The sequence below is a fragment of the Epinephelus fuscoguttatus genome, linkage group LG3 (assembly GCF_011397635.1).
Source record: "Epinephelus fuscoguttatus linkage group LG3, E.fuscoguttatus.final_Chr_v1".
Taxonomy (NCBI): Eukaryota; Metazoa; Chordata; class Actinopteri; order Perciformes; family Serranidae; genus Epinephelus; species Epinephelus fuscoguttatus.
The window spans coordinates 20,685,677-20,713,604 of NC_064754.1; the positions used below are offsets into that span (position 1 = coordinate 20,685,677).

General features: G+C 39.0%; 2 protein-coding genes across 2 annotated transcripts in view; both read right to left on the reverse strand.

The window, feature by feature from the left end:
- The window catches only part of LOC125884350 (polyunsaturated fatty acid lipoxygenase ALOX15B-like), a 71,298-nt gene that overhangs the window by 14,074 nt on the left and 29,296 nt on the right, over positions 1-27,928 (reverse strand). The gene's annotated exons all lie outside the window — the stretch shown is intronic.
- Positions 2,702-27,872, reverse strand: LOC125884340 (polyunsaturated fatty acid lipoxygenase ALOX15B-like). Its single transcript, XM_049569239.1, has 18 exons — positions 27,801-27,872; positions 22,819-22,969; positions 22,509-22,686; positions 21,933-22,131; positions 18,959-19,075; positions 14,656-14,727; positions 14,409-14,484; positions 14,034-14,156; positions 12,192-12,295; positions 9,155-9,321; positions 8,910-9,053; positions 8,213-8,416; positions 7,941-8,027; positions 7,660-7,829; positions 6,057-6,178; positions 5,811-5,911; positions 3,955-4,125; positions 2,702-3,724 (listed from the first exon to the last, which is right to left on the reverse strand). The coding sequence occupies exons 3-18, from the start codon at positions 22,659-22,661 to the stop codon at positions 3,545-3,547; spliced, it is 2,190 nt and encodes a 729-aa protein (XP_049425196.1). The 5' UTR covers positions 22,662-22,686; positions 22,819-22,969; positions 27,801-27,872; the 3' UTR covers positions 2,702-3,544.

Genomic DNA, 27,928 nt, shown 5'->3' on the forward strand with positions numbered 1-27,928 from the left:
ATGACAAACCAGCTTAAGTGTGAGACCATCACAGTTGACTAAAAATATTAATTCTGATGACATGTGTTACGGCCGGCTCGTAGCCGCAACAAATGAGGGAGATGTAGACCGGGCGGTTCCAAAAGTTAACAAAAGTTTATTAAACAATGTAAACAATAAATACTGCGATGGGGTGTGGAAGTCAGTATCAGTGGTGTGTGAGGGTGTATGGATGTGTTGGATAATGTAAGGTGCATGTTGTCAGTGCAAAACAACAACAGAAAAAATGTTCACCTGCACAGTTTATCCAGATTGTTCAGATAGTCAACAACTGCAACATGATAGTAAACAGTTTCTATTACATGGAAAATAATTACAGTAGAATATTGTGGAGTTGGCGGCACTAGCTGTCAAACGTGCATGCAGTATGACGGAGTGTCACAGAGAAACTGACTCAGTATTTTGCAAAAAAGATCAAAACTCAAAAGGTTCAATACAGTTACACGTATCAACACAAAGAAGCCATTACCGTCAAAATAATTAGTCCACCCATCACAATTTCTGAGGAAGAGGTGGGGTGCAGATAGGTGCAGCCATGGATGAATGCCATCATCCAACCATTTCTTATTCAGCTCTGGCTGAAGGAGAAGGATTACTTTAATCATTCGTGCACACAGCAGATAGACTCTGATAGTGTTTGTGGGCTTTCCAGACACAAGACATTCACATGTGAAAGGCAAACAGGCCTGCACCACAAAAACTAAACAGACAGACTGTGTGACAGACTACATTACATCAATAAAAGAGTGCAGACGTCTGCCAAGGCCAACAGTCCAGACAACCATAACTAAATATGTCTGGCTTATGTCAACATACGGTTGTGCCTAGCTGAAGCCTCATCGTCTCAGCTGAGCCAACTGCATCACTGAGCAGAAGTGCATCTACTGATGAACAAGAGCCTCATGCTCATGGCAGCACAAGATGTAAATAACAATGGTGTCCTCCTCGGCTGAGCCCTAACGTTATAACTAATCTCTGAACAGATATCGGCATATGTACGAAGAACCTGTAAATGGTAAATGGACCTGCATTACTTGTATATTGATATATATATTAATTTTATTTATGAGTCAAATAATGCAGCCTTATTCTTAAAATGAAAAAGCATTTCTGCAAATTCATTTTAATTTAAATATTGGTCACGATCCGCTTCCATAAATGAGAAGCATTACAACAGTGACTTGGGCACACAGCAGATGGGGCTGACAAGAGACTTTGTAAGCTTCCTGGACACGATGCATTCAGGTGTTTAAGGAATACATTGTTATGCCACAAAAACTAAACAAACAAAAGACCAAAAACCTGTGTTAAAGACATTTTTTATGCTGAAATGCTTTGAATTGGGTGACTGTATTTGTAAAGATAATTCATTACATCCATCAGTAAAACAGTTAAAGGTCTGCTAACACCAAATGAACAGCACACAGTCAGACTATATGATTGATTAAACAACAGAACAGACAGAGTACAGTCATGCAAAACGTGTATTTGTGGAGTAAATATTCTCATCTTAACTCAAACTGTCTTGATGTATAAGACAGAACACACTGTTCTGTTTATAGATCCATTGTAGCCCGTTACTTAGCCATGATGTGTTCATTCTTAATCTGGTCTATGGTAGACCATTGGTATAATTTCTTGTTTGTTTTATAGTAATAAATAATCCAGTGTCTCTGAAACTTTCTGCAATGTAGATATTCAGTTTCATCATTTTGATTTAAATGCAATTCTGTTAGTCAAGTTGTCATTTTTTATATATTGTCTTCTACGTTTCCATCTGCATGTAAAAATAAATAAATAAATAAATAAATATTGTGAAGCCAACTTAGATATAATTATCTCGTCAGATCATTTCATCTTTTTATCCGGGAAATTTTAAATCAATCTTCTCTCGGGTCCATCTTTCCTGCTATCTCTGTTTATTTAAGTTTATCGGATCTGTTTTTTTAATTTTATTTTAACATTCTGTGTTTCAAAGTTAGTTTTGAGGGTTCACCTGTTCTTTCATTGGCTACAGTTTCTGCCAAAGCTGATGCCCCGACACACCATCTCACCTCAAGCACCGTAAATAAAATGTGTGACACTGCCACCTACTGAATAAAACTTATTTGTACACCACAAGAATAAAGTATCACATGATTTTACTTCTACAACTCATGCTGCCACACTCACTGAAAATATAATGCTGTGCATTTCAGTAGCCATTCTACCATATTATTTGGCGTGCCTGATAAGATTATTAGATCATAAGATCATGTCATTGTGTTCTGAGTCTCATCTTTTTTACCTTTACTTCAGCTGCCCTTACAAAGTACAAAGTACGTACTGTTAGTTGCAGTTTGCACACGATTGTGACATACTTCTTTATAACATTGCACCCTGACCTATAACTGTTTAGCTCATATATTCATTATATCTTGGAGGTATATACAAAATGGCATTTGATGATCCATCATATTATATTTGCAACAGTAAAATTACCTATGCATTTATTTGTCAGTTATTTTCATAGTTATGTCCTTTTGTTGTTGGTAATCTCTATGATTATTTTGTTCACTTAAACACTTAATAATTAAAAGATGTTGTAGGAAGATAATGATGATAATGATGATCACTCAGACACCTCATGTGTGGACTTAACCAGTACTTTATTTTGGTGAGGAAGTTTAGTCACAGTGTACAGTTGACCTTAGTGACATCCAATGACAAATCAGCCAAATTACTTTTTAAATTGTTATGTTGTTGTTTGTTTACTCTTCTATAGCACATGAAGTTAATGCAGACAAGTGCAAACTGTCACATTTTGTTTGTGGACAATACATGTGTTTAATTTCTCAGTACACAAGCTTGACGTTTTGTATTTAACTTTTGTAACTGAGGGAAATTCTTTTTATAAAAAGTGTAAAACAAGGACAAGGACAGAAAGAAGCACCTCCCTCATGGAACACAGGATCAGTGAAGCACTGTCTCTTTCTGTTGTTACAGGAACTTCATGACCTCTATGAAACTGAGCAGACTTTGTTCTGAGTGTCCTCTAGTACTCGCGTATTTTTCTAACATACAGATACAGAGCATGCAGTAAATCAAGCAAAACATAGGTACCTACATTTATTTATACTTCATAATGAAGTATAAATAAATGTAGGTATCTACATTTATTTATACTTCATTATGACAATGAGTCATAAGGCACAGTTTACTTCTAAAGTGTTACAATCTTAAAGCAAAATAATATTTTTCCCCACAGTAACTGATTTTGAGAGATAATCATTGAGAGACTAAGAAGATTTAAGATGTAGATTATGATTTAAAACCACATTTTCCCCACAGTTAAATCAATTAGGTTATATAAAAATCACAGATCAATATAAAATGATCACATGCAGTAGCTTCCTTCCACCATAGTATCAGTTAAAACAGAGCATGCAGATTTTCCCTTTATCACTTTTGTGAATATGAAGTTGTATTTGGCTGAAACAGCTGAGAGGGTCACGCCTTCTGATATTCAAATGGCCACACTATTTTCTATGTTCTCTGGATCCAGGTATGTGTATGGGATCTTCAAACTCTTGTTTCTGATTTTGATGCGTGCGCTTAATGTTTGAAGCTCTCCTTGAAAAGCCTTTACATATTGGGAGGGAATCTCCTCACTGTGATGGTCCTCCAGAGACTTGCCAAGAGCGACCTGATGAAATAAATAATAGAATAAAAATGCATTTTATCAATAACATTAAAATGTTCCACAAACATATACTATTGGCACTATAATGCACAGCTGTAAGAAGTGAGCAGGACTGTTTCTTTCAGTGACTCAAAGAGGGCGTTTTGCTCTGATGACATATTAACCTGCGATACAAAACTTGAACATAAATAGGATTTATATCATTCAAATCTCTTGAAGTTTTTTTCACTTACAAAGTCATAGGATGGTTTGCTGAGTAACCACATGACAGCCATTCCATTAGCCGTTGTGCCCATGTCAGGTAATGTCTGCAGCATCGTGGCCTTGCTTGTTGTCCCCTTTGTTTTTGGTGGAGGAAGCTGCAGGGAGATGGGAGTGTTGGGCATCCAGCCTCCATAGTCATACTGCAAGGATTGAATGATTGGCAGATAACTGATTAAGACTCACTCACAGCATAGCACTGGTATCATGGTGACAAAATTATTGTTCAAAATGAATTTAAAAGCTGCATGTTTTAGCCATGCTAGTGGCATGGCTCCATCGCGAGAGTCATGTCAGTCTGTCCACCACGTTGGTCCACACTGAAGTATTTCAACAACTACTGGATGTGTTGCCATGAAATTTAGATTGAAATTAAAATTTGTACAGACACTCATGGTCCACAGAGAATGAATCTCAATGACTTTGGTGATCACCTGCATATTTTGAAGATAACAGAGCACAATATGAATTAAAATTGTTATTTCTAATTATGCTAAGTAGTATTTATGCACATTCCTTTTGAGGAGATTTTGGAGACTAGACTACTTTTGGAGATGGAAACTAGATTGTACTTGAGTGAAGTTATTGAATATATTTCCCAATAAAAATTGACCAAAATTATACAAAGGCCTTTATTCCAAACTAGGCTGTTATGTGAAGTGATTTTGGAAATACTACTCTTTATAGAAGTTATTGAACATTTTTATAGTATCTCTTTTCAGTGTTGCACTTTGTAGACGGTCTCTGCGCACTTGTTTCAGCTGCACATAGAGAGTAACATTATTTGTCCAGCTCAGATGATGTTTTTTTCTTGATGAAAAAAAGAATGGTTGTAGCTCATTGTCTACTTAACTAGGGTTGGAACAAGGTGTTGTTCATGTTTTAACAACGTTCTGCTTCCAAATGATTGACCCGGGAAGTTTGAATCTGTGAATATCTTTCCAGCTTTATCAAACTGCAGCAGGTGGCTGCTGTTCTTGTAATGAGTACTGTACTGACCTTCTTTGTATCAAAAATTTGTATTAAGCAATGTTTCAGTGTTAAAAACTACATCAAAGTCATTACACTGAATAAGTGTCTGACAATATTGGTCAGGGTCATGACTAACTGATCAAGGAATGGACTTTCAAGAAAGTAAAATTAAGAGCATGTCAGCTGGGCCTTGGGTATGAGGTAGTATGACTGAGTGATGGGGAGATGAGTTGATCAAAATTAGCTTTAGAAATACCTCTGTTTATGTTGCCTCACCTCTCAGAAATTATAACAGGAACAGCAGGTGGGAGTGCAGATACAGACCTTCAGGGTTTTTTTTTTCTTAAATAGGTGGATCTAGGCTGTTACGGTGTGGATTATATGTACAGACAGAACTGTCCACTACTAGTTTGTTGTTTTGATGATGTAGCTCAAAGCATCACTACCCTACCACCACAGTTATGACTACATTATATTGGTAATATGAGAAAGTAGGAATATTGTGTTGGGATGTGGGAATATGTGTGTGTGTGTGTGTGTGTGTGTGTGTGTGTGTGTGTGTCTGTGTCTGTGTCTGTGTCTGTCTGTCTGTCTGTCTGTCTGTGGCATGACTCTTTTATGAGCTACTGTAAGAGAGCTACAATAGTGATTGCGGTAGAATCATTCTTTTTCTCTCTTACTTGCTCACCAGGTAGATCGCATTTGTGCACCCGCAGGAACCTACATATAAGTGGGTGGTTCTTGTGTTTTCTATGAAATATAAACCTGCCAATGCCACTGCCTACGTGCAGACTCACAGACCTGCTAGCATGGCTGCATAGATAATTGATCATCCCGGTAAATTAAAAGGTTTCACCTGTCCAGCGTTCACAGCAGAGTGTTGTGCTGAGCAAGTGAAGATCACCATGGTGACAAACTTGACCAACTCTTTCACGGTGGTAAAGCTCTGTGGAATTCCTGAGAATTAGAGGAAATAAACTGCATAAATTAAAGTTGCCTAGATGATTTAAGTTTGAGTTATCTTTGCAATATGAACATGGTATATTAAATATAAATGTGCACATCTCTCATCATTAATATTGAGCTTTTCTTTTAAGCCCACCTGTGCCTTCTTGGGAAAGGAATCCGTGGTCAAAAATGTCCCCAATCCACTTCTGCAGGTCGTCATCTTTCTGGACCTCATCATCATGCTTGTAGTAGAAGCTGAGCACTCCCTGCACATACCTTTGAGATATGTGGATAAGTACCAATATAAAATACATCTGCGGTTGATTTATGCATTTTTTCATACATACTGTAGTAGTAAAACATCACTCTTTTGTGAGGCAATTGAATGTCTACAGTTTGTTGAGAGTTAGATAAGAAGATCGATACACCTCTCATATTTATGCATTAAATATAAAGTTACAGCTGCGTGGCAATTAGCTTAGCTTAGCATAAAGACTGCAAGTGGAGGGAAGTGATTAGCCTGGCTACTAGCACCTCTAAATTTTAAAAATTGTAAGAACAAAAGCTAGCTCACAGGGCTCTAGGGAGGATAAGGGCTCTCTTCGGCCTTGTTCAGACTGTCAGCCAAAATCCGATTTTTAGCCAATCTAGATTGGAACCAGATGGCTCTTATGAAGTCTGAACAGTCATAAATGACATGAAATCTGATTTTTGCAAACCAGATCGAAACCACCTTTGGGAGATAGTTTCAAATCGCATTTGGACAGATGCATCTGAGTCTGAACAGCTCCTTATATGACTTCACACAATACACACTAGATGACGCCTCCGCTCTGACATCGTTGCCACAGCAACCTGTCAGATTGGTCATAATGTGGCCCAGTCTGAACAGAGCCAAATCCAATTTGGACACTTGCTAAAAACAGTGTGGACAGTCAGCAGTCAAAAATCGGATTTGAGAAGGAATCAGATATCGAATCAGATTGGCCTGCAGTCTGAACGCAGCCTTATACTCCTATATCAGGAAACCATGTTGTGTATAATCACTTGCTCAAACAGCAAATTGTCTTCGCATAAACAATATGTATTGTATCCCTAATTCTAACAGCCGCTCTGTACGGTAAATTGGTTGACGTGCATTTCCAGTATACTGGAAAAAAAAAAACAGCCTCAGTCAACTGTAAGTCATCTCCTGATCAGTAGTTGCAAGATCAGTCTAGGCTCTCTCTATAGGATGGCCCAGCAGCAAGGCATTATTTACAAGAGCACAAAGCACAATTTGGGGAAGAACTAAATAAAATGAAATCTCTAATCCTACATTTGTATTCTCAGGGTGCTTTCCTGGTACAGACTTCCTCTCCCTGCTGGAGCATTCTCATTAACACAGATCTGATGCCTCTGTGCTGGCCAGCTGATCTGTCCTGTCCTCATTAGTATCATTAGTTGTATGTGATTCAGTTGGGTGCTTGGTTTCTAGCAAACAGCTGCATTAATTGTGTTTCATGACTTTTTTCCCTCAAAGCAAATCCTGTACTGAAATCTAACCCTAACTCTAATCTGAGACACACACTGTGCAAATCATGGTCATTTTCCACCCTGGTGTACTTTCTGGGCCTCTAAATAAATTCTAACTAACCCTGATATGGTGTAGGCCTTTACAGTGTTTAGCATGGCAGCTACATGTCACTAAAACATACATGATTTGTACCAACATTATATTTATTAACAGAATGAAGAATCGAAACTGGCTATACTACCTGTGGATGATATCCCAAAGCTTGAGTCCATCATCCCTGTAGTAGAAGTTCGGCACGTCCTCCAGCCCACGCTCAGCGATGTCCTCTGGTATGCAGAGGGAGCTGTAGGTCACTGAGGACAGTGATTTCTGCATCAGTGTCACCATACCCTCTCCACCAGAGGCTGCAAACTAGCAGACAGTCAAATATGTAAGGGGTATAGTTAGAGACAAATACTGTGCATGATGTTGAAAACAAACATTATTTAGGTGATGGTCTACTGTGTGTTGGTCTTTTTGTACCTTTGTGAAAACTCCAGTTTTAGAAATTAGTTTAGCTCTCGCCAAGAAGTTGATATGCAGAGTGTATCGAGTGTGAGGTACAAGGACCTGAGAGAATGAGGGAACTCTGTTAGTAACACTATTACATGTTAACCACGTCAGTAATCTTGATGCTTCTATACCATTTAACAGTGAGAAATTATAGAATATTTACACACTAAAACACTATGATTCGTCAACTTTGGATGATACAAAAATCAGCAAGCAGGAAAAACTACAACTACAGTCAGTACCTTGAACAGTGAATGTGTCCTGGGCACATTGCGCAGCAGTGACACTGCAAACACTTCAGCCAGCAGATGAGTGCGCAGCAGGTGGACATTGAGTTCTTGCTCGTTGAAATCTGCACTTCTCACAAAGATCTTGGCCGTCAACCAGTCGTACTCAGAATCAGTAGGGAGGAAGATGGGGTTGTCTTCTGCTGGAGTCTGCTTCAGCTGCAGGAGAAGGAAGGAGGTGTGGTTCATTCAATCCATTTGATCTAATACCAGTCCAGGTCAATAATATTTACAAATTTTCTGTAATTGAATTTTTGCCTATTTACTACAGGTTTCATTTGCTTCTCAATCAGATATTCTGTTGATACTTTGTGGGGAAATTGTGTATTTTCATTAAATTCCAGGTCAGAGCACAGAGTCAGCTTGAGAAGATGAGCTCTACATGTGAGCCCTATGTATGAAAATAAAATTGATTAAACTTGTTTGCATCAGGCTCTATTATCAGCCTTTCAAACTTAGATACAACAATGGGGAGAATTATTTAATGACTAAAGCTCAGGCTGGAGGAAATGAGCAGCATTTCTCTGTGGAGAGAATTCATAGCTGCCATCTAGATACTAGCCATGGGAGCTGATACTTGCATAGATCACTGTATCTTGTTAAAGAACACTTTCAGTGAGGTGGATGCTTCCTGTTTTAGGGTAAGTCTCACCTGAATAGCAACTGGCATCAGCTTGTTATCAGGTGTTTTGTGGAGCAGGACGAGGGGAGCCATCAAGTACTGCTGCTTCCCATGGATGGTGTTTGCTTTCAGTCCATCCAAACGCTTGTAGTCACACAGGAATATGTTGCCTTTCTGTTGTGGTGAGGAAATCATTTTACTCACGTGCATACAGCATCATGGGGCAAAACATGATCTTTTCTATTGCTAAGATCTATCAACGTCATGACAATCACCTCCATTTCATTTTCCAAGCTGAACTGACCACTGGGGAAGACCATGTCGTCAGTGACAGGAAAGTTATCAGGCAGAGCTGAACAGCGTCGGATCAACATGGGGTTGACGCCATTTAGAAACTGGTAGGCAAAAAGAGCGTCCTCCTTCCAGTGTTTCTGGACATAGTCTGGAAAAATAACAAAGTTGAACTGAGTTTCAAGCTAGAAAACCGTACTGTTATCAGCTTAACTGTACCTGTACACTACATGTAAAAGTTAAAGTAAATCAGACATGATATTGATTATATCCAATTCAATACAATTACTCATCAATAAAAAACTGAAAACATAATAGTAAAATACAAAATGCATGGACACTTACAGTTGCCTCTCTGTCAGCTCCACTAAATTTGTGTCAAAATTGTGCTAAATTTGGGCTCTTTTTCCACTTTGCAAGTCTTGATGGTGCTTTTTGTGGTATGTAAATTCTCCACCTGCCAACTTCTGCTAGCCAGCTGCTAGCTAGCCTGGTTTTCAAATGTAAACATCAATAAACATAAGAAAAATAACCACCAGCTGAAATCACATCGTGCTAGCTGGACAGATGTTGGGAATAAACTGGATGACCTCCGTGCTGCATCAGTTTCCAACATGATATCAGCAACTCTAATATCCTTTGATTGACAGAAACTTGGGTAATCCTGGACAGCGCCATTTAATTGTTACCATGCTTTATGATGAATGACTATGATCAGTGTGTCAGTGGGACTCTGAGCTGCTGTCCCAGTCCTGCTGAGGATCACCGCTGTCTGAGTTCGGGTGGAGCAACAACACATCCCGGCTATGTTGTCGGGGTCAGGATGTGTGGACAGTTTAATCATTCCACAACCATGGATTACCAAAATCATCCAGAGACATAGACAATTATAAAGCAGCAGCCAACAACAGAAAAAGACGCAAACAAGGACCACATTACAGTCACAAGTTCAAGGAGCTGATGAGACCACATTTCACTGGAGTTGTACCTTGTATAATTCCATGTCACAAATACATTTTCCTGTTCAAAATTTTCTAAAAAAAACAAAAAAACAAAAAAAAAACTCAAAAATTTACCTTCATTTTGATTTAAAGTACACACCTGTACAGTTTCAAAAATTCATCTTACACAGTTGTGACACTATCATGTTACAAAATCTGTCCATAGACAGACAAACAGATGTAGAAACACATGGTACTCAAAACTGCTTCTGCAGTAGTTTCCATGACAATAGCTGTCACTAGAATTACATTTTGCCATGATCTGCATATACAGCTCAGCTTTATGAAAAGACCATCTTTCCAGCAATGAAATACTTTAAAACTTTAAGCATTTATTTGTTGTTGCTGCACATCTTCAGTAAGTATTTCATTGGAAAACAAGGCACCAGATAAACTAGCTAATTGTATCTATATTCTATGTAACCCTCAGAAAAAAGAAAGTTGAATCATTCATATACAAATAAGTTATTGTACCACAGTGTTTGAGGGTACTGTTCTTACTGATGCATGGCCGTTACACACTACACACACAACTATTTGCTATTGACCTTCATTAAATCACCCTAAAAACGACACCAGGCAGCTACAATACAGACCTCTACACACATCAGACTGGTAGGTCGTAACTCGATATTCTGCTTTTCTACGACTGAGATGTTCGGTTACCCGGGCTCACCTTTATCATCAGTTTGTAGAACCTGTTATCACGTTTAACAATGAGCAATGAGATCAGTGATGTGATTGGCTGAGAGAGTATTTACTGTAATAATCACTACACCCACTGATCTAGACTAAATTCACCTTCACCAAGCCCTCTGCATGTTGAGTTAAAGCATAAGATGTTCATAGAGACTCAAAATATTTTTCAGGAGAACGCAAAAGTTTTAGGAAAGAACACAAAAGTCTCTCAAGAGAATACCAGAGTATTTATCTTTATCTCTATATTTTCTCTTCCATCTTTTTTAACAAACATCTTTTTTTCCTCCCCCATCCCTTTTTTTTACCCATCTATGTTTTTCCTCTCCCATCTCACCTTAGGGGCTCTGTAAGTTACGATATGAGGATGTTTGTTAACCTTACAACAATATATTTGCAGTATTTATATTTACAGTATATTAGGGCCATTGTAGGTTTAAAACAAGCCAACATTACCGTACACGGGACACAAACCCCAGTCTCCTGTGTGAAAGTTCTGTAGTTAACCAGGTCATTCTCTCCATTTTTTTCACCTTATGGCCCAAATGTGCTGTTGTATTCTTCTCCTTGTTTACCTGATTTTAGAAAACTTTTTTACCTGGTGCTTTCCTATAGTTTGTGTGAGGAAGATTTGAATTTGGTTAATGTTGCAGTTTCTGATCATAGGACAGTGCTCTTCCAGGTTCCACTCCTCTCGCCTGACCCCATACCCACCACACTGATTTGCTCCTGCCTCCTAAATTCACTCTCTGCACTCCAGGATACAGCAGGATCTACGTATGGAGATATAAATATATATTGAAATGTAGAAACCTGTTCAACCTTTATTAGCTGTTTGAAAAACTATGTTGACATCAATGATGGATTGGTTCATCTCTTATCTGTTAAAAAGGTCCCTCTTTGTTACACTTGGATATGCCCTCTGCTCTTGTGTCCCTCTCATTTGTGGGGTCCCCCAGGAGACTGTTTTAGGTCCCCTCTTATTTATTGTGTTCATGCTACCTCTTGGGAGAATCTGATGTTTATCCTATTATGCCTTACTGAAATTAAGAGTTGGATGTCCAAAACTTTTCCACAGTTGAGTGACTTAAAATCAGAAATAATTATAATTATTACATTTGACCCAAGAACTAGATGGATTGCCAACAATGTATTCTGGATGCCTTATCTAATAATGTTAAATTATCATCATCATCATCATCATCATCATTATTATTATCATTATTATTATTATTATTATTATTATTATTATTATTATTATTATTATCATAATTATTATTATTATACATACATTATCAAGTACATGACCATGATAGTACAGTACCTGATATGTCAGTCCGTTTGCACCAAAACACCCCCTTGATATCATCAATATCACACCAGTTCTCTCTGGAATCAGCCAGACCTTTCAGGTACAGCTCAGCCAGCCTAGAAAATAAAAGCAAAAAGTAAGTTTACTTGGGTGATTCAAATTTGTTTGACAGGACATACAGTACAGGCCAAAAGTTTGGACACACCTTCTCATTCAATGCATTTTCTTTATTTTCATGACTATTTACATTGTAGATTCTCACTGAAGGCATCAAAACTATGAATGAACACATGTGGAGTTATGTACTTAACAAAAAAAGGTGAAATAACTGAAAACATGTTTTATATTCTAGTTTCTTCAAAATAGCCACCCTTTGCTCTGATTACTGCTTTGCACACTCTTGGCATTCTCTCCATGAGCTTCAAGAGGTAGTCACCTGAAATGGTATCCACTTCACAGGTGTGCCTTATCAGGGTTAATTAGTGGAATTTATTGCTTTATCAATGGGGTTGGGACCATCAGTTGTGTTGTGCAGAAGTCAGGTTAATACACAGCCGACAGCCCTATTGGACAACTGTTAAAATTCATATTATGGCAAGAACCAATCAGCTAACTAAAGAAAAACGAGTGGCCATCATTACTTTAAGAAATGAAGGTCAGTCAGTCCGGAAAATTGCAAAAACTTTAAATGTGTCCCCAAGCGGAGTCGCAAAAACCATCAAGCGCTACAACGAAACTGGCACACATGAGGACCGACCCAGGAAAGGAAGACCAAGAGTCACCTCTGCTTCTGAGGATAAGTTCATCCGAGTCACCAGCCTCAGAAATGGCAAGTTAACAGCAGCTCAGATCAGAGACCAGATGAATGCCACAGAGTTCTAGCAGCAGACCCATCTCTAGAACAACTGTTAAGAGGAGACTGCGCCAATCAGGCCTTCATGGTCAAATAGCTGCTAGGAAACCACTGCTAAGGAGAGGCAACAAGCAGAAGAGATTTGTTTGGGCCAAGAAACACAAGGAATGGACATTAGACCAGTGGAAATCTGTGCTTTGGTCTGATGAGTCCAAATTTGAGATCTTTGGTTCCAACCGCCGTGTCTTTGTGAGACGCAGAAAAGGTGAAGGATGGATTCCACATGCCTGGTTCCCACTGTGAAGCATGGAGGAGGAGGTGTGATGGTGTGGGGGTGTTTTGCTGGTGACACTGTTGGGGATTTATTCAAAATTGAAGGCACACTGAACCAGCATGGCTACCACAGCATCCTGCAGCGACATGCCATCCCATCCGGTTTGCGTTTAGTTGGACCATCATTTATTTTTCAACAGGACAATGACCCCAAACACACCTCCAGGCTGTGTAAGGGCTATTTGACCAAGAAGGAGAGTGATGGAGTGCTGCGGCAGATGACCTGGCCTCCACAGTCACCGGACCTGAACCCAATCGAGATGGTTTGGGGTGAGCTGGACCGCAGAGTGAAGGCAAAGGGGCCAACAAGTGCTAAACACCTCTGGGAACTCCTTCAAGACTGTTGGAAAACCATTTCAGGTGACTACCTCTTGAAGCTCATGGAGAGAATGCCAAGAGTGTGCAAAGCAGTAATCAGAGCAAAGGGTGGCTATTTTGAAGAAACTAGAATATAAAACATGTTTTCAGTTATTTCACCTTTTTTTGTTAAGTACATAACTCCACATGTGTTCATTCATAGTTTTGATGCCTTCAGTGAGAATCTACAATGTAAATAGTCATGAAAATAAAGAAAACGCATTGAATGAGAAGGTGTGTCCAAACTTTTGGCCTGTACTGTACACAGTCACATAGATAAATAGATGTATGACAGAATTTGGGGACTTTACCCAACAGCTGCAGTTAACCTAAACTCTGCCTTCTTGATGAAGGAGAACTGGACCTCAGAAGGCAGATCAGAGAGGTTTTCTGCCTTCATGCAGTGGGGTATTCCCTTTATATGCTCATACCAGCTGGAAAAAAATATTAGAAGTATTTAAAGGTATGCAAGCAGTGCTTGACACATATTCATGTAATTAACATTGCAATTGTGCATACAGTATAACAGAGTTGAATATACCCTGGCAGGTGTAACAACACTTTATATGGTAGGTAGTTTATCATTATATGTCGTGTATATAATCAACCAAAGGTGGAAGCAGTTTGGATGCACGTTAGTTTTGGGGTGCATAAAGTGAAAATGTGAATAAGCTCTCAGCTCTCACCGATAGTCTTTCCCTTGCTGCTTCCTGTCCGGTTCCCATCCAAAATGATAGTCAAGAGGCAGAATTTCAGTAGGTACTGTAGCAAGAAAGAACCAAAACAAGTTTTATAGTTCTTTATACAGTACGTTGGAATTAATTTACTCCAGCCGCCTTACAGTCCAGCTTTCAGAACTTCTTAACTGTCTTTAATGTCTTCTGTGGTCAGTGAACAGCATACAGGATGTCAGACAAGCAAATTTGCACAAACCTGTTCCCTCTCTGAAGCGGTGCACTTCACTGTCAGCGCTCCGGCAGTAGATGGAAAAGTTGTAGGTGTCTCCTGCAGGGGAAGAGAAACCAATGGTTTTGGAAGGGCTGTTTGTCTGGCTCTATCAGGAACAGATATTCACAACATAGAACAAAGAGGCAGTTAACAAATATGAGATATAAAAATAAATGAATAAGTATTGTGAGATCTTATAAGAGGCAGCATCATCACAAACTACTGAAGCAGTATAAGAGTAACGCTCAAGGAACACCAACCCGGTCTCACTCCAAAGTCATTAATACTGGCGCTTGAGCAGTGACTTCTGGCGTCAGACACTAACGAAAAAAGCCAGCATGATACGTCACAGGGAAACACAGCGGGACAACAAAATGTAAAACAGCAGAAGTCCAAGTGGGGTGGGCAGGAGGGGTGGAGGATGGGTCCAACAACCAACAACTATCACCTCGGAGGACGGTGTCCGCTTCCCCTATGATTGTAAAGCCAAAACTTGTTCTTTTTTTCTAAACCCAATCACGTGCATTTGTTGTTTAAAGGGAAAAAAAGTCAATTCATGGTGCTGTGCTGAAGTAGTGTGTTCATTTTGAAAGAGACTGTATGCAAACTGTGAAGTGAAGTGTATTGTGAAAACAGACAATGCATGTAACAAGCTTGAGTTGACACAGTGTCCCAGAACGTCAACAACCAATGCACCCAGGGTTGCTTGCATGTCATATGCGGAGGTGGAAAGTTCATGACCAAACACTGATATGTGACAAGGTCAGACTGAGATTGTACTGAGCACACAGACAGTACATAACAGCATTATTAAAAATGGTACTGGAAAAGCAGACAATCCAAATTACTCTGTAAAAGAAAACAATGTAATTATAAATAAAGCAAAAGAAATTGCCGATAAATGTGATGTATATTTTGTAAACACCGGAAAGAATTTTGCAAATGAGATTGTGGATTCAAGAAATAAGGATGGTGTAGATCCTTATTAGGGCTGTTGATGTAAAGGAAATACTTGATATTGTTTAATAAAAAGTCCACTGATTTGACTGACATTGATATGTTGTTGGTAAAAAAAAATATTAGTGAGTATATTGTGAAAGCACTGACAAATAAATTTCACAAATTTAAAAATCATCAAAAAATGTTAAAATAGAAAGAGTGTATGAAAATGTATTATTTCTGGGTATGACAAGTAATCGTAAGCTATGTTAGAAACTATCACTTTGATTGTAGAGTCCTAACTTGTATTTGTAGATGCAGCGTCAAACTGTGGTGTCTAACGGCTTGCCAAAACTTCCTTGAGGCCAACCAAAAGTCCTTCTCCATAGCTTCCCCAAACTCCTCCCATACCCAAATTTTTGCTTTAGCGACCACCACAGCTGCAGCCCTTCTGGCCAACCAGTAGCTGTGTGCTGGTTCAAGTGACCCCTGGGCCAACGAGACCCGAAAGGCCTCCTTCTTCAGCCTGATGGCCTCCCTCACCGTCGGTGTCCACCAGTGGGTTCTTAGGTTGCCGCCATGACAGGCCCTGACAACCTTCTGACCACAGCTCTTAGCAGCCGCCCCTACGATGGAAGCTTTGAACATGGACCACTGTGATTCCATGCCCCCAAGATGGGAATTGAAGACCTCAGCCAGACATTCCCAGTTCACCCTCATTACACGTTTGGTTTACCAGGTCTGTCCGGCAGCCTCCCCTGCCATCTTATCCAACTTCATAGGTGTTTCTAGCCCATTTTTGGGGGTGCTGAAGCACCCCTAAATTGAATCCCAGCACCCCTAAAATTTGAGAGATTTTTTTTATTATTATTGTATGTCCTTTTTTAACAAGTTAGAAAAGTGTCAAAACCATACAGTACTTGGTTGAAACATAATATTTTAACAACAAAAATACAACAGCACCCCCCCTTCCCTCAAAAATGGTTTGATCCACCCCATCACTCCCACCTTTCCCCGACTCGGGCTTTGAGCGCTCTATCTGCACAGAGCAATGCGCTGCCTTCCAGAGTGGGTGACATGTGGCACATTTCTTAACTTCTACCACTCAGTACCAACACATTATTATCATTACCAGTCCTCATTTTTGCTGCATTTAATCGTAGGTCACTGTTTATGTTGTTAGCTAGGAGTTAGCTGACGTTTTTTCTAGCTAGGAAACGTTACAGGTGGTCAGTACCACTGTCCTCTGTTTGAATTGGAATGAGAGAAGCTAGCTGTTGTGTCATGTGCATGTGTTAATATTAAAGCCAAAGTGCTACTGACTAGCTAACTGACTGGATGCCCATTAACATTATAACTCCTATTGTGCGTGTGTGTACAGACAGACAGCCTCATCATGGATATATAGATTAGATTGTTTTTTCGGGAAAAAAAACAGGTAAGAGTGTAAGATCAAATGGTCTATCTATCTAGAATGATGTTGTAAGTTGGATCAGTGTATCAGTTTATATCTCTTATTAGATATAAAATGCATTGTTTGGTTATTTGCCTTTTGACTGACAGTACAAAGAGAGAGAGAGGAGCAGAGACAGGACTTTATTTATTAGTATTCTTAATAGTATTTTTGGTACTCACTATAGGGGGCTGGTTTACTCCAGAAACATACATACTGTTTGTGTGTATGTTGAGGAGCTGCTGTATCAAAATGAGTTGTCTTCCCCCAGAAATTAGGGTTACAATATGTTTCTTTTATGATTCCAATCCATTCCTCTTTTGCGGGGGCTCAGCAATTAAATAACCTTTATCAGATTTGATGGTTTAGTCACAGACTTTCCCAAAAAGTGTTGTGCTTTTCTTTCACAAATGTGGGAATGAAATTGCAGTAAAATGTACAAAACAGTGAAACTTATCTTGCCTGGCTGGGCAGCTCTCTGGGTGCTCAGCACCCCTAAATCTCTGATCCTAGAATTGCCCCTGTCCAACTCACCACCAGGTGGTGATCAGTTGACAGCTCTGTTCCTCTCTTCACCTGAGTGTCCATAACACACGGCCGCACATCTGCTGATATGACCACAACGTTGATCATCGATCTTTGGCATGGGGTGTTCTGGTACTAAGTACACTCATGAACCTCCCTGTGCTTGAACATGGTGTTTGTTATGGCCATTCCATGACTAGTACAGAAGTCCAATAACAAAACACAGCTCGGGTTTCGGTCAGGCAGGCCATTCCTCCCAATCATCCCCCTCCAGGTTTCTCTGTCATTGCCCACATGATGTTGAAGTCTCCCAGAAGAACTATGGAATCTCCAACCGGCACCGCTTCCAGGACACCGCCAAGACACTCCAGGAAGGCTGTGTACTCTGTACTGTCGTTCAGTGCATACGCACAAACAGTCAGAGACCCACAGCTGTATAAAGGCGACCCTCTCAGTCTCCACAGAGAATCTTGTCTTTGTACTGTATTCAAATTAATATAGTCAAATAAGATTTTCAAATCTTTGCATTCTGCTTTCATTTACGTCTTACACAGTGTTCCATCTTTTTCAGAATCAGGGTTGTACATGCTTTAAAATTTTGTGATTTAGTTCATCTTAAAACTTGACAGATATTGTACAAGCACAAAATCATTTGCTTCCTAACTAATCGAATGTGGTCTGAAATTTATGGAAGCACATCGCATTCACTGGATAAAAAAAAAAAAAATTAGACACCATATCTCGTAATTTCGAGATTCTGATGTCGTAATTAGGAGATAAGATAATGAAAAGAAAAAGTTCTTCTTGCCTGTAAATCCTCGCTAAGCAGTGGGCAATGATGGCGCTATCGCAGTTAATCTACTATTACTATCTTCTCGGTTTGAGACACTGGGAAATACTGTACTACGAGGCTGAAGTTGGCTTCCGATTCACAGCTTCTGATTGGAATTTCTCGGTCAACCTTAAATGTCGCATAATGCCTGTAGATGGCGGTATTCAGTCATTTTCAAGCCAATTCATGAACTGAAAAATTGAACAAATACAGGCAAGATGAAATGAGAATGATCAGTAGAGTGCAACTGTCCTAAATTTTGAGCATTTTAACTGTAGCATATTTTTCTTATTGTCTTTACTCATGGTGAACTGCTTTTCAGTCTTGCTATTTCTGTCTATTTGCTGTGGTCTTGTTTGCTCTGTATTAAAAAGTCTTAAGAAGTTAACAAAGTTAAAAACATTAATTATTAATGTTTAATTATTAATTAATTTACTCCAACCTGCTGGTAATTTAGCTTACTGAAATTGTCTTTCTTTAATGTCGTCTGTGGTCAGTGAACAGTGTACAGGATGTCAGACAAGCAAATTTGCACAAACCTCTTCCCTTTCTGAAGCGGTGCACCTCCCTGTCAGTGTAGATGGAAAAGTTGTAGGTGTCTCCTGCAGGGGTAGAGAACCCAATGTCTGGATTTTGGAACAGCTGTTTGTCTGGCTCTATCAGGAACAGATATTCAAAACAGAACAAAAGAGGTAGTTAACAAATATGAGGTATTGTGAGATCTAATAAGAAGCAGCATTGTTACAAACCATTGGAGCAGTATAACTCTAACACTCAAGGAACATGGAGAGTGTTTAACAGCATAATTAGAAAGGGCACCGCAAAAGCAGACAATTCAAATATTATTTCACGAATGCTGGCAAATGAGATTTTGAATCACAAAAATAAGGATGATGTAGATGGAGAAACTGCCCATTAAAACTCCTATTCCATCTTTATTAGGGCTGTTGGTGAAAAGGACATACTTGACATTGATAAAGAAATTAGTCCACTGATTGGACTGAGGCAAATTATGATTTGTGATACTGGGCTTTATAAATAAAATTGAATTGAATTGAAATTAATATGTTGTTAGCAAAAATATTATTATTCATTTTCTGAAAGCACTGACAAATAAATTTAAGACATTTTAAAATCATTATGTGATGTTGAAATAGAGCGTAGGAATTTTTTTTGTCAGTATAAAAAAAAGAACTTAACAAGTGATGATTATGTTAGACACTGTCATTTTGCATTGTAGAGTCCTAACTTGTATTTGTAGATGCAGCAACAGAGTGTGTTTACTGATGGTGGTTTTCCAAAGGGATCCTGAGCCCAAGTAGTGATATGCTCTATACAGTCGAGCCAATTTTCAAAGCAGTGCCGTCGTGGTCGATAGTCACAGGTTTTCAGTGTTTGTTTCTAGCTTTGCCTCTTACCTGCAGAGAAATTTCTGGATTCTCTGAAGCTTTTGATGACATTATGGCTTGTAGGTGATGAAATCCTAAAATTTTTGCAATCGTGCATTGAAGAAGGTTGTTCTCAAACTGTTGCGCTGTTTGCCCCCAGTTTTTCACAGTGACAATCCTTGCTGATGAACAACTCAGCCTTTCGAGGATGCCCCTTTCATACTCAGTAATGATACTTTAATCTGTTATCAGTTAACCTGTTTACCTGTGGAATGTTCCAAATAGGTGTTTTGAGAGCATTCAGAAACTCTCCCAGTCTTTTGTTGCCCTTGTCCCAAATTTTTTGTTACATTTTTCAGGCATTGAATTCAGAATGAGTGTATATTCACAAAAACCAATAACCAAAGTTTATCAGTGTTAACACTAGCTTGTCTTTGTACTGTATTCAAGTGAATATATAGTCAAAAAGGATTTTCAAATCATTTTATTAATGTCTCACACATGTGGAATAGATATGAAAAGGTATAAAGAATATGCACTTTACTTAAAGATGAAAAAGTTTAAAAATAAGGTGGTAAACATATATAAAACTGAGGTATGACTATAATTGTGCATGTAATGCTTGGATCTTTACTTTTGTTTCTTTCGTTTTTGTATAGCCTAACCCAAGTAACTAGTGAAAGGGTTGCTACTATTTAAAAGGGGCAAGGACAGTAAGCTTGACCCTAAGTCTACACCTTTTCCATCAATATTTCATGTTTTCCCTCTAACTTAATGGCTTAATGTTATTCATTCGTTCTATGTGCATTCTTTTTGGAAAATTGATAAGAGGGACCAAAATAAATTACTATGACTACTCAAAAGACAATGCTGTGTTTGAGAGACTCCCAGAGCTTAAAGAAAGAACCTTTACACAGTTTAAAACATGTTGGAATTAATCTACTCCAGCCTGCTGAAAATGCAGAGCTTGTCTTTCATTTATGTCTTCTGTGATCAGTGACCAGTGTACAGGATGTCTGTTTGTTGAGTTGTGGTTTAATTTCACCACAGTTCCAAACAATGTGGATGCTTAGGGCAGCGACATTATGAGGAAGGCCAGATGCTGCTCTGCAGGGAGCACAATTTGCATGTAACTGCAACATTAAAAGGTAAAGAGGGAGGAGGAGGGGCTCGACTGAAAAGCAGTTGTCGGGCGTACAATACACCTTTAACTAAGAATTGATGCCATGGACCAAATTTTAAAAATTAAAATAAAATAAAAATCTAAAACCATTGCTGTATTATTAAAAACTAAACTTATCTTGAACCAAAACTCAATATGTATACTGTCTTGTTCTCTCATAGTTTCATCTGTTACCTACTGTGTGGACTGGAGGTATGGACAAACACATTCTGACCAACACTATTTATTCACTAGTTGATCTTAAAACTATAATGTCCAAAGCACAAAATAATTTACTGTATTTAGTGGTAGTTTGAAATTAGAGAGAGCCAGTATGAATTTAGGGAAATGGGTAGACAAGGGTAAGGACACATCTAAACAATAAATATATTTGTCAAAAGAGCTTACTTGTGGAATGGATGCGGCAAGGTGTGTAATTCACTTTTAAAGATGTTCAAAAATCACATGGTAAACATATTAAAAAGTATGATTATTACTATTGTGTTTCAAATGTTTGGAACCTTATTTGTGTTGTGTTTTGTTTTCTTTTGTTTGTTTTTGCATGGCCAAAATCTAGTGACATGGTTGCTTAATAGTATATACTATGTCAAAAGAGTAAGTACAATAATTTCAGTCTACACCTTTTCAGTCATTAATTTTTGTTTTCCTTTTCATTTTAATGCCTTGCTGTTATATATTCTTTTTTATGTGCATTATTTTTGGGAAATTGCCAACATGGAACAAAATAAAGTACTACTCCTGCTGAAAAGCACAATGCTATGTTTAAAACACTCCCAGAGTGTGAAGGAAGAACTACAACAAGGTTTAAACTTGTTTACGGTATGTTGGAATTAATTTACTCCAGCCTCCTTATGGTGCAGCTTGCAGGACTTGTCTTTCTTTTATCTCTTCTGTGGTCAGTGAACAACATACAGCATGTCAGACAAACACATTTCCACAAACCTCTTCCCTCTCTGAAGCGGTACACCTCACTGTCAGTGATCCATTGGCAGATGAGAAACTTGAAGGTGTCTCCCTCGGGGGATTTCACTTCCACCTTGGTGGGAAACCACTTGTCTGGATTTTGGGAAGGCTGTTTGTCTAGCTTTATCGTGACCAGCTTTCCAATGGAGACAGGGCAGGACACGGTAAAAGTAGACACCTGGAGTAAAGACAGAAATGGTTTGAAAACATTTATATGAGAGATAAAGTGTATCTGGTAACAAAGAACTGAGCAGTAACCCAATGCTTATCATACAATTACTGAATGTAGAAGGGTGGACAAAGTACAACTTGTGCAGTATGCACAGTATGTACACTGCATAAATTACACTTTTTTGGGGATTTTTTGGAGCCTCGGTCATCTTTGTGGCTGTAGGAGTTGCGCAGCAGCACATGTCGTATCACAGCAAGTCTGAGTTGGTAAGAGTTTACATAACTTTCCCTAAAATTATACTTACAGTACTTATAATCTGGTATAGGTAAAGTTGAGGATGCGTGTTATACATTTAAACACAGAGAGGGATATGTCAGACTTACTGTTCCTCTGATGAAGGATGGCTCTTCCTTGGAGTCCATGAGCCTCGTGCGTTCACTCTTACCATCCTCTCCCACCAGCTTAATGAAGACGTGGTCACAGGTGCCGGCATCATCCAGATAGGAAGTGGACACGGTCACTTGATAATCAGCCATTTTCACTCTGGAAAACAGAAGAATCCTGGTGGGGCAGGACTGACTGTGTTAACTGTCACTAGATGAAGTGAAAAAAAACATAAAATACTGCTATCACAATGAACCAAGCATCGGCAAAAAGGTATTATAACTACAAAAATCATAACATTTCTCTCACCTGTTAATGAGACCAAGAAGTTCCTTTGATGAACTGCTGTTTTCATAAAATAATCCTCACTGATTCCTCTTTTTCGGTTTTGTGCGAGTGTCTGGTCAGTTATAGTAAACAATCAGCACTTCTGATGAACTGAGGACATGTATTGCTGCACCTGCAAAACCACAGAGCGATGACACCGATAATGACAAACCAGTTCTCCCAGTTGTCTTTGTTATATGTGAGAACATCACAGTCACTAAAAATATTAGTTCCAGGTAAATGTTAAACCAACAGCAGAAAAAGTGTTGACCCATACAATTAATCCAAATTTATCTGATTGTTCGTAATTGTAACATGAAAGTAAACTTTTTCTATAATGTGGAAAATACATACAGTAGAATACACAGTTACAGCCATCTAAAGTTGTTGCTTCCAGCCAGAGGCTCTTTGTTTGCCAACCAAGTGGCATCCAGTTTTCAGCCATTTTCCATTCATATATTTAAACAGCATAAACACTGATTGTACCCCACATTTCACCTTAGTGACTCTGAAGTTCAAGAAAAAAAACACCCTCAGACAGTATAGCTACTATCTATATTATGTATCGACTTGCTTGAGCTCTTGTTTTACTGTCAGCACTGAGTAGAATATTCAGGATTAGAATCACAAGGTGAAAAACTGTTCTGAGCAGTGAGGAGGCTTAAGAGGCTTAAGAGTTCCTTAATCAGAGGAGAAAACAGTGGAAACACAAAGACGTCAGAGAATTATTCTCCGAACACCTGGATGACGGTGAGTTAATGAAATGCTACAGATGAGATCGTGCATATTTATGATATTTGTGGCCGACCTCATTAGGGATACGCACACATTTCCCACCTGATGCCATAACACGCCATAACGCCATAAAATTAGCCTTTCTGGCAGTACAGTTATATTGGATTGCAGGTGTACCTAAAAAAGTGGCCACTGAGTGTATCAGCTGGCTCAAACAGAGAGGCTGACGTACATCAAGATATTTATACTGGTCACAGAAAGCTCAGTTAATCAGTGCAGAGCTTCTACAGCATAGTTATGAAGGTATTTTTGTGTCTTTTTGTTGCAATCATATAAAACTCTTTTGAGAGCATATTTCTTGAACTGCATTCAAAAATCAAGCTTGTAAGTAAAAAATGTGTGATCATTTTGCTTATAAATCAGTCCCCTTTGCTTGCAAGTTAAAAACTTTGGCTTGGGGGTTTGGGGTGTGTTTGACGTGGCTCCATACAAGGCAGACGACACCCACGATTCCCTCTCTCCCACTGGAAATGCTCGACAATCTGCATTGCTACATCGGCATCGATGGTACTGACCATTTCGCCGTCGAATAGTTCTGCCCTGGCTAAACAAAAGCAATCTACATGCACATTACATACATACATTAGTTAGCTTAGCTCAATCGTCCGACAAACAATAACCCATAAAATTACAATTCAACATATTTAAACAAAATCAAAAACAGCTACCAACAGTTACAGTCCTTACAACCTTAGCTAATGTGTTGTCACGGGTTAGATTGTCATTGTCAAATTAAAGTAATAACAGCTTAAATCCCTGAGGAACTACGCTAGCATTAGTGACGGTTGCATCCACTCGTATGCAGTTACCTTATGTTAAAGTTCCCTCAAACAGTATCACAAAGCACAATACAAACTATGTAAACAAATTATCTATTAAGGGTACACTACTGATCAAATCTGAAGGTGCTTAGGTGACATTTACCCACCTGAAAGTATAAATGAAAACAAACGGTGGTTTTGCTGGTCTTGTACTCTAGGTGTAGCCTAACTGCCAGTTGAAGAACCAACCGTTTATATACCCAGATTTGCTCTCGGGCCTTTACTCAAATCAGTTCTGCTTTAAATTGAATGGGGGGTATCTGTATGCATATCTGTCAAGTTTTGGATTTGAAAATAAGGGAATTTTTTCACCGCCCGCTGAGAAACTGATACCAGTGAAAGTATCACGGCAAAAATGAGGCAGATGTGCCTTTTGTAAATGTGCCTCATTTATAAAAAGATAAATCACTTTTCTATAATAAATCACTGATATTTCAATGGAATAAATTGCTTATTGACTTATTCATACTTCAAAAACAGCTTCAATAAGTGATTAATATAGGGGGGATCAAAATAAAATAAATAAATAAATAAAATAAAAATCAACCAGCCACCCTCCTCTCCTGACAAGTAAAGAACAGTCCCTTCATAAGTAAAGAACAGTCCCTAAAGTGCAGTGAGGTTTGTGGACTGTTACCTGCCACAAGAGAGAAATGTGAACGGCTCGTTTCTCCTCTCCTGTGTGCCGCACAGCTCGGCTGTCCAGGTACTACTGGGCAGTCATGACACCAACGAAAGAGGAAATTACTGGACCTGGAGTTGGACTTCTGTGTCGCCAGTAAGCCGTTATCTTGCACCACAGAGCACTGTGAGCCTCCGCCGTAATCCTGTCTGTGACCCCCATTCAACCCACAACCTCCAGGATTCGCCTTTCCTTTCTGCTGCTGGTTGAAACGTGATAATAGGGGCACCTCAGCGCCCACTCCACTAACTTGATGTGGAAATGAGTGTTAGTCTAGAAAACTGGCGAGTTTTTTTTTTTTTTTGTAGGGCGCTCGTGCACCCTCACATAGATTGCGCCCTGGGCAGTCACCCACATTGCCTATAGTAAAACCCGTCCCTGGGTGTACAGGAAATCTAAAATAACCACTTGTCAACCAGACCCGCTGTCGACACTAACCTCACGACAACTGCCACCCAGGCTACTGCAGGTGGCAGTCCTCGCGAGGCTAGTGACAGAGTTCAGTTTGGAGAGGCAGAGGAACGGTTGGGTTTTTTTTTAATTATATTATAATACGGGAGATTTACGGGAAAATACTAATACAGGAGGACGGCGGGAAAGAGGGGTAAAATACAGTAGTTTCCCGGCCAAAACGGGAGACTTGACAGCTATGTCTGTATGGTAGGCCTATAGGTATCTGTAAAGATACAAAATCGCTATCACATGCATAAAATAATGTCACAATTGATGTCACTGCTTTGGCATGTGTATTAGGCCTACATATCATATTTTTTTAATCACACCACAGAACGGCTCCCACACCGGGGAGCTAACAACCACGCCACCGTGCCGCCCCATCACACCACTCGTTTGGACAAATTTTTTTTGGGAACCAGAGCCCAAAAAACTTTGGTTTCCGAATTGATTTTCACCACAGCTACAGTAGTCCCATGTTGTTTTGCAAGCGCACTAGGCTGATGAATAGAATTTAAGAAACAGGCTAAATGACATGATGTTTCACACTCTTGTACAGTAGGTGGCAGTATGCACCTTTAAATTGTTTGCAATCTGCCAACCGAGAGAAGAAGAAGAAAAGAAACGCTTTGCAAGCTGTTATTCCGATTGAGACTGGCCAATAGAGACGTGTCTTACAGCTTTCAGTTTAGGCCCCGCCCACCAAGTTCAACTTTTTACTCGCAAAGCTTTTTGACTTGCAAACGGAAAAAAATGACTCGCAAACAAAACTTTAGGATTTGCAAACAAAACTTTAGGATTTGCATTTTTTTAATACTCTTTATTTAGGTTCATTAAAGTTCATACAAACATCACTTCTCCAAACAGAAAAAGAGGCAAAGTCACTTCTGTATGTATGCACCCCCCACCCCCACCCCCCATATCAAACAGTTCAACTTTATTCAACTTCCATTTTATACATTTCATTAATTGTGTCCTTTTATTTATTTAGTTGTGGTGCTGTCAGTTTCAGTCCATTTTTGAGTGTTGCTGCTCTTAAAATTCTAAAAAGATACTTGTCAGTATTTTGAGACATTCGACTATGGATTCATCATCCTCCTTAATTGCCAAAGACTTTTCACATTTTGCATATAGGGAGAGATGAGCCACTAGGTCCCTTGTCACTTCCCTGTTACTCCCCCTTTCCATCTAGCAGTGTAGAGGGACAGAAGTAGGTCCTGCAGTCAGTATTCCATTACAACATCTTCATCTCAGTAATATACATAATGGGATGAGGTTAAATCACATATTATTCATGTAACTCTTGTACTTTTTATGCATCGTGCTTGTTTTTTGATCTATGCAATTTGGGTAGATTTATCATGCTTTTTGGATGAATTGTAAATTATATTTTGAAAAAAAAAAGGTTTCTGAAGAACGTGAAAGAAATAATATTGAAAAAGAAAAATGTGACAGTTTGTCATGTGACCCATGTATATGTATATTTTAAATGTTTATCTTTTACTCCTGTGAGAGCCATTTGTATTAAATGTGTTTATTTGTATTTTTGTTACACTCCCGCCACTTGGGAGAGTAGTGGTACTGGCAATTGGGCAGCGCCAGAGTTTATATAATCAAAGTGTAACCACACACAGGTGTTGCTGTGTGGAGGCGAAAAGTTTTTTGACCGTGCTGCATGCACCAGGCGCTGGGTGACGACAGTCGAGTTATTTTGTTTGCTTATTTTTGGTTTATGAGTGACAAATGGCTGTACCTGAACTGAATGAAAGTAAGTAATAAATCAACATTGGAACATTGGAAATATCGTCTGTGATTCCATTGCACGCGTCATAAATGACCTCAAACGGCAACCGTGGCGGTGGCCTTTTTTGAAAGGCGAAGGGTCATTACAACTTTTTTTTTTTTTTTTTACTAATACTATTGCTGTTATTATTTTTTAAATATTACAGGACACAATAACATAAACACGTAGCAAAGGGTCCCAAATAATAGAGAGGCTATTTTGTTGGTCTGCCGCCCCCCTCCACAGCTGCTTACACTTTACCTGCTCTCTGGGGGAGATGGGCGAATTATCCGACGTCACTGAACTACCTCCGCACTACTGTGTAAAGAACTTAAACTCAAGAAATTCAAAATAAATAAATAAAATAATAAAATAAATAAAAAACAAAAATCATATCCGTGTTGAAATCAGAAGGAGGAGAACTACTTACCCTTACCTCTGTGCAGCCGGTGCCTGCAATGAGCAGTCCCCAGAGGTTGCATTGAATTTACATCGTGACGCGTTCATGCTCTATTCAGTAAAAATCGGAATTGGGTGAAGGTGAAATATAACGTCCTC